Source organism: Cherax quadricarinatus, chromosome 8, assembly GCF_038502225.1.
Source record: "Cherax quadricarinatus isolate ZL_2023a chromosome 8, ASM3850222v1, whole genome shotgun sequence".
Taxonomy (NCBI): domain Eukaryota; kingdom Metazoa; phylum Arthropoda; class Malacostraca; order Decapoda; family Parastacidae; genus Cherax; species Cherax quadricarinatus.
Genome location: NC_091299.1, coordinates 5,521,384 through 5,535,241, shown reverse-complemented (window position 1 = coordinate 5,535,241; position 13,858 = coordinate 5,521,384). Strand labels below are relative to the sequence as shown.

General features: G+C 39.6%; 1 protein-coding gene across 2 annotated transcripts in view; it reads left to right on the top strand.

Moving 5' to 3' along the window:
- LOC138852395 (insulin-like growth factor 1 receptor) overlaps window positions 1-13,858 on the top strand; it is a 448,761-nt gene that overhangs the window by 235,410 nt on the left and 199,493 nt on the right. For both annotated transcript variants that reach the window (XM_070082796.1, XM_070082795.1), the window contains one exon: window positions 9,835-10,023. In XM_070082796.1, the coding sequence (XP_069938897.1) occupies window positions 9,835-10,023 (189 nt within the window). The remainder of the gene's footprint in view (window positions 1-9,834; window positions 10,024-13,858) is intronic.

The window sequence follows — 13,858 nt, the reverse complement described above, 5'->3', positions numbered from 1 at the left end:
AAGTGGCTGTTGTTGATGCTGTGTCTTTAATGGTAACATACTGATACCTATTAGTAAGGTAAGATTTGAAATAAGCAAGCGCATGGCCTCTTATACCGTAATGGTCAAGTTTGTGGAGTAGGATGTCGTGGTCTACTGTGTCAAAAGCTTTTCTTAGGTCAATAAAAATTCCTAGTGGATATTCCTTATTTTCCAATGCTGTGTAAAGCAGATCTAGCATTTTTATGATTGCATCATTAGTGCTTTTATTTTTCCTAAATCCAAATTGGCAGGGGTTGAGTATGTTTTGTGCTGTTATAAATGAATATAGTCTCCTGTGCACGAGTTTCTCAAAGATTTTGGATAGCAATGGTAAGTTTGATATTGGCCTATAGTTGTTTAAATCTGTAGGGTCACCACCTTTATGTATTGGTGTAACCCTTGCCATCTTGAGTAGTTTCGGGAAGGTGCTAGTTTCTAGTGACTTGTTAAAAAGTAATGAAATAGCATGCGAAAGGATATGGGCCGCTCGCTTGTACAGTAATGGTGGGACATTACACAGATTTCCTGAGTTGTTTTTAAGTGACTTTATAATCTCGGTGACTCCCGAGGGCTCAGTTGGTGCAAGATAGAAGGAATTTGGGAAATTCCCATCTAGGTAGTCCCTGGCATGGGCATTAGTATGTGGGATTTTATTGGCGAGATTAGATCCTATGGTTGAGAAGAAGTCGTTTATCTTGTTAGCTGTGTCAGTGGGATGTAGTGGTGTTTCATTAGGTTTAGTTAGGACAATGTTCTTGGTTTTTTTCAGTTTGTGGGTCCCTAGAATCTGAGAGTGTTTTCCAGGTCTTTTTTATATCTCCTATAGTGTCTGTGAATCTACTGGAGTAGTATAGTTGTTTGGCTTTCTTTATTACTTTGGTGAGAACTGATGAATAGTGTTTAAGAATATCTTTGTGTATTAAGCCCTGTCTATATTGCTTTTCATATTGGTGTTTCTTGTCAGTGGATTTCAGAATGGTGCTGGTTAGCCATGGGCAACCAAGCCGTTTGTTTGTGATCTGTTTTGTTTTTATAGGACAATGTTTGTTGTATAGTTTAAGTAATTTGTTAAGAAAAATGTCTGTCCAGTCATCAATACCATTGGCCTTAGAGAATTCTGTAGGCCAGTCAACAATCTCTAGGTCAGCTGTGAACTTCCTTATTGAGGCCTCGTCATGGAGTCTAAATGAGACTTTGTTGTATTCAAGTGGTGGTTTGTTAATGTTTGTCAGGAGGAAGGTAGGGTAGTGGTCTGTAGTGCTATCTGTGATTATCCCTGATTTAAGGGGGGCTAGTATATTGGTCCATATGTGGTCTATTATGGTTGCACTTGTCTCAGTGAGCCTGGTTGGTTTAGTTATTGTTGGTATGAGAAGTGTGTTGTTAATATTGTTGATGAAATTAGTTACAGGCTGATCATCTAGTAAGCCAAGGTTGATGTTGAAGTCTCCAGCTAAGAGAAGGTGGTGCTTATTCATTTGTCTGTTTGTTATTAATGACTTTAATTTCTCACAGAAATTTGGGATGTTTGTGTGAGGTATCCAGTAAATGGCACAGATTGTTATAGGTGTCTTAAGGTTTTTTACAGGAAAATTAGGGGTAATGCTGCTGGGATTGATGGGATAAAGATAGAAATGTTAAAAGCAGGGGGGGATATAGTTTTGGAGTGGTTGATGCTTTTATTTAATAAATATATGGAAGAGGGTAAGGTACCTAGGGATTGGCAGAGAGCATGCATAATTCCTTTGTATAAAGGCAAAAGGGACAAAAGAGTGTAAAAATTATAGGGCAATAAGTCTGTTGTGTATACCTGGTAAAGCGTATAGTAGTTATTACTGAAAGAATTAAGAGCAATATGGAGAGTAGGATAGCAGATGAGCAAGGAAGCTTTAGGAAAAGTAGGGGTTGTGTAGACCAAGTGTTTACAGTGAAATATGTAGGTGAACAGTATTTAGATAAGGGTAAAGAGGTTTTTGTGACATTTATGGATTTGGAAAAGGTGTATGACAGGGTGGATAGGGGGCAATAGAGAGATGTTGCAAATGTATGGAATAAGAGGTAGGTTATTGAAAGCAGTGAAGAGTTTTTACACGGATAGTGAGGCTCAGGTTAGAGTATGTAGGAGAGAAGGAGATTATTTTCCAGTAAAAGTAGGCCTTAGACAAGGATGTGTGATGTCACCATGGTTGTTCAATAAATTTATAGCTAGGGTTGTAAGAGAAGTGAATGCTTGGGTGTTGGCAAGAGGTGTGGGGTTAGAAGATAAAGAATCTAGCACAAAGTGAGAGTTCTCACAATTGCTGTTTGCTGATGATGCTGTGCTTTTGGGAGATTCTGAAGAGAAGTTGAAGAGGTTAGTGGAGGAGTTTGATAGGTATGTAAAATTAGAAAATTAAAAGTGAATGTAGGAAAGAGTTAAGGTCATGAGGATAAAAATTAGGTAATGAAAGATTGGATATCAGATTGGAGGGAGAGTATGGAGGAGGTGAATGTATTCAGATATTTAGGAGTGGATGCGTCAGCACATGGGTTTATTAAAGATGAGGTGAATCACAGAATTGATGAGGGGGAAAAAGGTGAGTGGTGCACTTTGGAGTGTGTGGAGACCAAGAACTTTGTCCATGGAAACAAAGAGGGACATGTATGAGAGTATAGTTATACCAATGCTCTTATGAGTGTGAAGTATGGGTGGTGAATGTTGCAACAAGGAGAAGGCTGGAGGCAGTAGAGATATCATGTTTGAGGGCAATGTGTGGTGTGAATATAATGCAGAGAATTTGTAGTTTGGAAATTAGGAGGAGGTGCGGGATTACCAAAACTATTATCCAGAGGGCTGAGGAGGGGTTGTTGAGGTGGTTCGGACATGTAGAGAAGATGGAACAAAATAGAAAGACTTTAAGAGTGTATAAATCTGTAGTGGAAGATAGGGTAGGAGTCGGCCATAAGAAGGTTGGAGGGAGGGGGTAAAGAAGGTTTTGTGTACAAGGGGCTTGGACTTACAGCAAGCATGCATAAGCATGATGTGCTGTTAGTGTGAGCAAGGTAACATTTATGAAGGGATTTAGGGAAACTGGTATGCCGGACTTAAGTTCTGGAGATGGGAAGTACAGTGCCTGCACTCTGAAGGAAGGGTGTTAATGTTGCAGTTTTATAACTGTAGTGTAAGTGTGCCTCTGGCAAGACCGTGATGGAGTGAATGATTAAAGTTTCTTTTTCAGGCCACTGTGCCTTGGTGGGATACGGTCCTTGTGCTAGTAAAACGAAATACTGTATAAACGTATAAGAATATACCAGAAATGTTATAAATGGTGCAAAGATGACATTAAAATAATATCAAAGATGGTTGACACGCACCCATTACCATTATAGTATGCTCCTCACTTAGCAACGAATTTGTTTACCAAAGTGGTCTTAAGACTGGAACTCCATCGTTAAGCGAGGAGAGGCTGTATACAGCACCCCCCGTATCCTCGGGTTCATTTTCCATGATTTCAGTTATCTGCTGTTCATCGTGGCCCAAAAATATTAAGAAGGGGGAACAGGATTCAACTAGGAAAATTTTAATAGTACAGTGGACCCCCGCTTTACAATCAGCTCCCAATGCGACCAATTATGTAAGTGTATTTATGTAAGTAGGGGAGTTTCGGTGGGGGGAAATAAATGGGATTAAATCTGGAGTATCTGAGAGAGTTAGAGCAAAGGAAGGGGTAGCAGTAATGTTGAAGGATCAGTTATGGAAGGAGAAAAGAGAATATGAATGTGTAAATTCAAGAATTATGTGGATTAAAGTAAAGGTTGGATGTGAAAAGTGGGTCATAATAAGCGTGTATGCACCTGGAGAAGAGAGGAATGTAGAGGAGAGAGAGAGATTTTGGGAGATGTTAAGTGAATGTATAGGAGCCTTTGAACCAAGTGAGAGAGTAATTGTGGTAGGGGATCCGAATGCTAAAGTAGGAGAAACTTTTAGAGAGGGTGTGGTAGGTAAGTTTGGGGTGCCAGGTGTAAATGATAATGGGAGCCCTTTGATTGAACTTTGTATAGAAAGGGGTTTAGTTATAGGTAATACATATTTTAAGAAAAAGAGGATAAATAAGTATACAAGATATGATGTAGGGCAAAATGACAGTAGTTTGTTGGGTTATGTATTGGTAGATACATAATATCAGATAATATCAGATCACTTTCTAGTTGTAGCTACACTGAGAGTAAAAGGTAGATGGGGTACAAGGAGAATAGAAGCATCAGGGAAGAGAGAGGTGAAAGTTTATAAACTAAAAGAGGAGGCAGTTAGGGTAAGATATAAACAGCTATTGGAGGATAGATGGTCTAATGACAGCATAGGCAATGAGGTCGAAGAGGTATGGGGTAGGTTTAAAAATGTAGTTTTAGAGTGTTCAACAGAAGTTTGTGGTTACAGGAAGGTGGGTGCGGGAGGGAAATGGAGCAATTGGTGGAATGATGATGTAAAGAGAGCAGTAAGGGAGAAAAAGTTAGCATATGAGAAGTTTTTACAAAGTAGAAGTGATGCAAGGAGGGAAGAGTATATGGAGAAAAAGAGAGAGGTTAAGAGAGTGGTGAAGCAATGTAAAAAGAGAGCAAATGAGAGAGTGGGTGAAATGTTATCAACAAATTTTGTTGAAAATAAGAAAAAGTTTTGGAGTGAGATTAACAAGTTAAGGAAGCCAAGAGAACAAATGAATTTGTCAGTTAAAAATAGAAGATGAGAGTTATTAAATGGAGAGTTAGAGGTATTGAGAAGATGGAGGGAATATTTTCAGGAATTGTTAAATGTTGATGAAGATAGGGAAGCTGTGATTTCGTGTATAGGGCAAGGAGGAATGACATCTTGTAGGAGTGAGGAAGAGCCAGTTGTGAGTGTGGGGGAAGTTTGTGAGGCAGTAGGTAAAATGAAAGGGGGTAAGGCAGCCGGGATTGATGGGATAAAGATATAAATGTTAAAAGCAGGTGGGGATATAGTTTTGGAGTGGTTGGTGCAATTATTTAATAAATGTATGGAAGAGGGTAAGGTACCTAGGGATTGGCAGAGAGCATGCATAGTTCCTTTGTATAAAGGCAAAGGGGACAAAAGAGAGTGCAAAAATTATAGGGGGATAAGCCTGTTGAGTATACCTGGTAAAGTGTATTGTAGAGTTATTATTGAAAGAATTAAGAGTAAGACGGAGAATAGGATAGCAGATGAACAAGGAGGCTTTAGGAAAGGTAGGGGGTGTGTGGACCAGGTGTTTACAGTGAAACATATAAGTGAACAGTATTTAGATAAGGCTAAAGAGGTCTTTGTGGCATTTATGGATTTGGAAAAGGCGTATGACAGGGTGGATAGGGGGGCAATGTGGCAGATGTTGCTGGTGTATGGTGTAGGAGGTAGGTTACTGAAAGCAGTGAAGAGTTTTTACGAGGATAGTGAGGCTCAAGTTAGAGTATGTAGGAAAGAGGGAAATTATTTCCCAGTAAAAGTAGGCCTTAGACAAGGATGTGTGATGTCACCATGGTTGTTTAATATATTTATAGATAGGGTTGTAAGAGAAGTAAATGCAAGGGTCTTGGCAAAAGGCAGGGAGTTAAAAGATAAAGAATCACACATAAAGTGGGAGTTGTCACAGTTGCTCTTTGCTGATGACACTGTGCTCTTGGGAGATTCTGAAGAGAAGTTGCAGAGATTGGTGGATGAATTTGGTAGGTTATGCAAAAGAAGAAAATTAAAAGTGAATACAGGAAAGAGTAAGGTTATGAGGATAACAAAAAGATTAGGTGATGGAAGATTGGATATCAGGTTGGAGGGAGAGAATATGGAGGAGATGAATGTATTCAGATATTTGGGAGTGGACGTGTCAGCGGATGGGTCTATGAAAGATGAGGTGAATCATAGAATTGATGAGGGGAAAAGGGTGAGTGGTGCACTTAGGAGTCTGTGGAGACAACTTTGTCCTTGGAGGTAAAGAGGGGAATGTATGAGAGTATAGTTTTACCAACGCTCTTATATGGGTGTGAAGCATGGGTGATGAATGTTGCAGCGAGGAGAAGGCTGGAGGCAGTGGAGATGTCATGTCTGAGGGCAATGTGTGGTGTGAATATAATGCAGAGAATTCGTAGTTTGGAAGTTAGGAGGAGGTGCGGGATTACCAAAACTGTTGTCCAGAGGGCTGAGGAAGGGTTGTTGAGGTGGTTTGGACATGTACAGAGAATGGAGCGAAATAGTGACTTCAAGAGTGTATCAGTCTGTAGTGGAAGGAAGGCGGGGTAGGGGTCAGCCTAGGAAAGGTTGGAGGGAGGGGGTAAAGGAGGTTTTGTGTGCGAGGGGCTTGGACTTCCAGCAGGCATGCGTGAGCGTGTTTGATAGGAGTGAATGGAGACAAATGGTTTTTAATACTTGACGTGCTGTTGGAGTGTGAGCAAAGTAACATTTATGAAGGGGTTCAGGGAAACCGGCAGGCCGGACTTGAGTCCTGGAGATGGGAAGTACAGTGCCTGCACTCTGAAGGAGGGGTGTTAATGTTGCAGTTTAAAAACTGTAGTGTAAAGCACCCTTCTGGCAAGACAGTGATGGAGTGAATGATGGTGAAAGTTTTTCTTTTTCTGGCCACCCTGCCTTGGTGTGAATCGGCCAGTGTGATAATAATAAAAAAAAAAATTTATGTAAGTGCGTTTGTATGTGTATGTTTGGGGGTCTGAAATGGACTAATCTAATTCACAATATTCCTTATGGGAACAAATTTGTTCAGTAATGGCACCTGAACATACTTCTGGAATGAAATAATATCGTAAGCTGGGGGTCCACTGTAGTTTGATTTCAATGATTTTTTTTATTGTAAGTTAAGAAGTTGGTTTGAAGTATTATTATTTTTTTTATTATCACACTGGCCGATTCCCACCAAGGCAGGGTGGCCCGAAAAAGAAAAACTTTCACCATCATTCACTCCATCACTGTCTTGCCAGAAGGGTGCTTTACACTACAGTTTTCGGTTCTCATTATCCATCCTGTCATTTTTCTAACAGATGCGATTGATACAATGTTATGGTCCTTGAAGGTAAGATCCTCCGACATGATCACTCCCAGGTCTTTGACATTGGTTTTTCGCTCTATTTTGTGGCTGGAATTTGTTTTGTACTCTGATGAAGTTTTAATTTTCTCATGTTTACCATATAAGAGTAATTGAAATTTTCATTCATCATTACAGAATTCATTACCTTTGTAACTTGTGAGGTCATTACCTTTGTACCTAGTTCAGCTATCAAAACTTTGGGGGCCCAGTCCCTGGACCCATTACGTACCTAAAGGACCCCAATGGAAATAAGTCACTCTGTCTGACTTTTTTGGGTTATCCTAGGTTCTCTCCACATATGCTGCTATGTATGATAATTCTATGTAACTGTATTTGTGTATACCTGAATAAACTTACTTACTTACTTACTTACTTACCTCTGTAATCTGTAAATACCTTTGTAACTTGTCATGATTGTGACCAGACCTACCTGGAGTTCATTACCTTTGTAAATTGTGAGTTCATTACCTTTGTAAATTGTGAGTTCATTACCTTTGTAAATTGTGAGTTCATTACTTCTGTAACTTGCTCAGCTATCAAAACTTTGGAGTCCAGTCCCTGGACCAATTATGTACCTCTGTAATCTTTTGACTACCGCCCACAGGATGGGTATGGGGTGCATAATAAACATATTAAACTAACTAACTAACTACAGTTTTTAAACTGCAACATTAACACCCCTCCTTCAGAGTGCAGGCACTGTACTTCCCATCTCCAGGACTCAAGTCCGGCCTGCCGGTTTCCCTGAACCCCTTCATAAATGTTACTTTGCTCACACTCCAACAGCACGTCAAGTATTAAAAACCATTTGTCTCCATTCACTCCTATCAAACACGCTCACGCATGCCTGCTGGAAGTCCAAGCCCCTCGCACACAAAACATCCTTTACCCCCTCCCTCCAACCTTTCCTAGGCCGACCCCTACCCCGCCTTCCTTCCACTACAGACTGATACACTCTTGAAGTCATTCTGTTTCGCTCCATTCTCTCTACATGTCCGAACCACCTCAACAACCCTTCCTCAGCCCTCTGGACAACAGTTTTGGTAATCCCGCACCTCCTCCTAACTTCCAAACTACGAATTCTCTGCATTATATTCACACCACACATTGCCCTCAGACATGACATCTCCACTGCCTCCAGCCTTCTCCTCGCTGCAACATTCATCACCCATGCTTCACACCCATATAAGAGCATTGGTAAAACTATACTCTCATACATTCCCCTCTTTGCCTCCAAGGACAAAGTTCTTTGTCTCCACAGACTCCTAAGTGCACCACTCACTCTTTTCCCCTCATCAATTCTATGATTCACCTCATCTTTCATAGATCCATCCGCTGACACGTCCACTCCCAAATATCTGAATACATTCACCTCCTCCATACTCTCTCCCTCCAATCTGATATTCAATCTTTCAATCTTTGGTTTGAAGTGTATACTGGAAATCTCATGAAGTTTTCCCAAAAATAAGAAGAGAAAAAACAATGATTTTTGATATGGTAACACCTTGGTAAAATTTGTGCCAAATTGTTAATCTTTAGGATGTTATAGTTGACTTTACATAAACTATATAGAAGGAATTGAACAATCTATCATTATACAGCCTCTCCTCACTTAGTGATGTACTCGTTTACCAACGACTTGGACTTATGACAGGCTTTGTGACCTGTATTCATACTTAATGTACAGTGGACCCTCGGCTATCGAATGCATCGCATAACGTTAAATCTGCCTAACGAAGCATTTGTGCATAAAAAACTCAATAAAAAACGTGATTCATCCCGAACCTGTTCGTCCAGCCTGAGTGCCTCAGCTGCCGTGCCATCATTGTGTACAAGCCAGGGTGGCCGGTTTCATGCATACATTCAATACATTTTGTATTATTCCATTGTTTATAGTGCTTGTAACTGCTAAATAAGCCGCCATGGGCCCAAAGAAAGCTTCTAGTGCCAACCCTGTGGAAAAAAGTCAACACCAGCCTCCAGCCCCTGTCCCTAGCCCACCACTGTTGGGTCTCCACCTCCCACATCAGCAGTTTTTTCCCAATCCCCACACCCGGCCCCTGATCCCCATATTGACCCCCCCCACCCCAACTCGTCAAACCTCTCTTGTGCTCCCCAACCACTCTAAATCTCTCCTTTATAACCCCATATAGTTGCAAAAAGTGGGGCAGTCAAACTATAAGGCACTCTGTCAACTAAGAGAGATGTGGTTGCAGGATCCCTGACTGATACGCATTACCACATCAGCATACCTCTTTTTTTTTTTTTTTTTTTAACAGTTTTGAGACCTATACAAAATTTGTTTGCCTTTTTTTTTATGGGGGGGTGGTCTGATGAACATAACCGTATTTTTTGCCGCAAGTTTTTCAGTTCAATTTACTAGCATTTTTTATTACACTTTGTTTTCAGGAATGTAACTGCAGTGTTATTCAGCAGTCAACTGTACCTAAGAACATGTAGCTTACTATTCACTGTTATACATTCTCTCACTGTCATTTTCTCTTTAACCCGTAAACGGTCCAAACGTATATTTACATTTTTTCAACATTTGAAAGTATGTAAAAAAAGTAGATCTTCTTTTTGTTTTTCTACATTTGAAAATGTGTAAAAAAAACTTTGATCTACCTTTTTTTTTGTTATATTTGAAAATATGTAAAAAAACTTAGATCTACTTTTGTAGCACTACACATGTGAACGTAGATCTGCTTGGACCGTTTACGGGTTAAAGTCTAATTTCACACTCTTTTTTCAGGCCAAAGAGAATGAAGAGTGGAAGAGATGGAGTTTCCCAAAGTTGACGCAGATCACTGGCTTCCTCTTGGTGTATCGTGTGAGTGGACTGCGCTCTCTGGGGCAGCTCTTTCCCAATCTGGCTGTCATACGTGGAATGACTCTTCACCAAAATTATGCTCTTGTCATCTATGATGCTATGGATCTTGAAGTAAGCATATGGCAAAACAAGAAAATCTAATGAATTCTCTGAATATTACATTAGTAGTGTTTGTTATACATGTTTGTAGTGCACCTACAGAATTTACTTGAAACTTCAGATACTTTAGTTAGATGTGTATTAGAATAAATAGGCAGCAGACTACTGTAAGATAAACTGTGAAATGTGTTTAGATAATAACCCTAATATTCTAAATTCAACTGTGTTAATAAGCCAACTAACAATTTCATGGTAAATAAATATTTCTAAACCCTTTTTAAGATTATTATACATTTTTAAATGTAATAGATATGAACTTCAGCTCTTAATTCCATTGACTTCCTCCTCCTGCCTTACTGTTACATTAAGATAAGGAGGTGTTTTCTGACAGCTTAAAGTTGTTGGCAGACAGGTAACCTTTGAAATCTTCAGTCAAACACTTCCAGATTTTAGGTTTGCTTATGTATATAGTTTTTACACAGGTTTAATCAGACACATGGGTTATCATAGATTTTTGTCTAGTGTTATTCCTGAGTTCTAATGCAGCTATCAAGAAAGAGTTTGAGCTGGATTGATATTAGAATTGATAGTCCTTTATATGTAGTATGCAAAATAGTGTGAGAGAATCTTTGTAATATTTAGTATGTTGTCTGGCACTAGACTGGGTAATCATTCATACAGCTGCTTTTTGTTGAGTTATTGGGTTATGGTGATTTGCTGTGGTGGATCCCCAGGCACAAACAATATAGGTGAGGTAGGAATAAATTAGTGAGTAGTTTAATGTGAGTAGTGCTGTTTGAGGTACTTAGTAGTGTGTATAAGAGAGAACATCAACTAATTTGGATACCATTTTGTTGTGCTTGATGTGGGTGTTGAATTTCAAGTTGCTGTCAAGGAACAAAGCAAAGAATGGGAGAACTGTTGATCATAACATTTAGTTAGACATTTTTAACTCTGTTTCCAAATATCTTGTAGGAGGTCTTGTCAGTGTTAAGACTGAGTTTGTTAGTAGTCATCCAGGTAGATATCTTTATGAGCTCCTCATTAATAGTGTTATTGAGAAAATTCAGATTTGGGTGGGAGATGAAGGAAGTTGTGTTATCCGCAAACAGAACATGTCTAAGTTGAGATGCATTTGGAAAATCGTTGATGTACTGTATATATGTATAGAAGAAAAGCAGAGGGCCAAATACACTACCTTGGGGCACCCCTATGTTGATAGGTTGTGTTGATGAAGTTATGCCCTTGATGGAGATGTATTTGTCTGCTGTTAACTCTTTAACCGTTTGCCATACAGTGGACCCTTGGTTATCGGCCGTAATTCGTTCCAGATGGTCGGCTGAAAACCGAAATGGCCGAAAACCAAAATAATATTTCCCATAAGAATTAATGTAAATACAATTAACCCATAAATGGTCCAAACGTATATATACGTTTTTACCGCTAGTGCCCCAAACGTATATACACGTTTTATTTGTCGTACATTCAGCATTGCCACGATAAGCCTGAGTCGCCTAGACATGAGAGAATGAGTGTGCGCACTCACTGTGCACCATATTCAAATAATTGGGGATGCCTGGGTACCATATGCTCTTTTTTCCTATTAAAAAAAAACTATTTTTTTCCTCAAAAAAGTTGGGGCACTACGGGAGAGAACGTATATACAGTGGACCCCCGGTTAACGATTTTAATCCGTGCAAGAGGGCTCATCGTTATGCGAAATAATCGTTATGCGAATTAATTTTCCCCATAAGAAATAATGGAAATAAAATTAATCCGTGCAAGACGCCCAAAAGTATGAAAAAAAATTTTTTTTACCACATGAAATGTTAATTTTAATACACACAAACTGAAAAAGGCATGCACAATTACATGACACTTACTTTTATTGAAGATCTGGTGATGATTGATGGGATGGGAGGAGGGGAGAGCATTATCTTCTTACTGTTTAGAAGGGGAATCCCCTTCCATTAGGACTTGAGGTAGCAAGTCCTTTTCTGGGGTTACTTCCCTTCTTCTTTTAATGCCACTAGGACCAGCTTCAGAGTCACTGGACCTCTGTCGCACAACAAATCTGTCCATAGAGCTCTGTACCTCCCGTTTCTTCAAGACTTTCCTAAAATGGGCCATAACATTGTCATTGAAATAGTCACAAGCACGGCTTGCAACAGCTGTGTCAGGGTGATTTTCATCTATAAAGGTTTGCAGTTCAAACCACTCTGCACACATTTCCTTAATCTTTGAAGTAGGCACAATGGATTCCACAACTGGCATAGGCTTCTCAGGGTTAGCCCCAAACCCTTCAAAATCTTTCTTAATTTCCATACTAATTCTCACCCTTTTTACCACAGGGTTGGCACTAGAAGCTTTCTTGGGGCCCATGGTCACTTATTTTCCAGAAACACCACCGAAAACACTGTAATAATACGAAATATTCCGAGTGTATGCTTGGATGTTACCGCGGAGGCTGGCTGGTAAACAATGGGACGGCCGGCACATGTGAGGGCACATTGGACGCGTCTCGGACGAAAATCGGTATGCGGGTTTTTAATCGGTATGCGGGGCAAAAATTTTGCGATAAAAGTAATCGTTATGCGGAAAAATCGCTATGCGATGCCATCGTTATGCGGGGGTCCACTGTATACGTTTGGACTGTTTATGGGTTAATCTGTTCTGGACACTCAAAAATATTAACAAAAAGTACATTTTTTGAAGATTATAGTTTTACATACACAAAACAAGGAGAACTAAATAAAATAATTTTCTTTTTTCAACAAACCGGCCGTATCCCACCAAGGCAGGGTGGCCCAAAAAGAAAAACAAAAGTTTCTCTTTTTAAATTTAGTAATTTATACAAGAGAAAGGGTTACTAGCCCCTTGCCCTTGGCATATAAAATAAATACATGAACAATTAAATCACTATTACATACCTTTACTTGGATGAGAGCCAATAAACTTACGCTTAACACTGACAAAACCTACTATATTATGTTTGGTAACAGAGCAGGAGATGCACAAATTAACATTAAGATCGACAACACTCTAATTACCAGACATAATGAGGGCAAATTCCTAGGCCTATACCTTGACAACAACCTGAATTTCAGCACCCATATCCAACACATAACCAAAAAAGTATCCAAAACAGTTGGGATCCTCTCCAAGATACGATACTACGTGCCGCAAAATGCCCTTCTCACACTATACCACTCACTTATTTATCCATACCTCACCTATGCTATTTGTGCTTGGGGATCAACTGCAGCAACACAACTAAAGCCAATAATAACCCAACAAAAAGCTGCAGTAAGAATAATCAGTAAATCCCATCCCTGGCAACACACCCCCCCACTCTTCATAGATCTAAACTTACTCCCTGTTCAGTACATCCACACTTATTACTGTGCAATCTACATCTACAGGACCTTAAACTCCAATATCAACCTTGACCTAAAACGCTTTCTTGATAGTTGTGACAGAACCCACAGGCATAACACCAGACACAAACATCTCTACGACATTCCCCATGTCCGACTAAACCTTTACAAAAATTCAATGTATGTCAAAGGCCCTAAAATCTGGAACACCCTACCTGAGAACTCTAGAACTGCAGACACATTCATCACCTTCAAAACTACCATTAGAAAACATCTTATCTCCCTGATAAACCCCATCAACTAACTACACGAATACCACCTGGTGGTTCACACTTATACTCACTCACCCATTTGACCATAAACAGAAATATTAATCTCAATCTTAAAATAATGAATCCTATGATACTCCAATACTGAAACTATGTACTGTGCCAAAACAAAAGCATTCACATTGCTAAACTCACAAACTA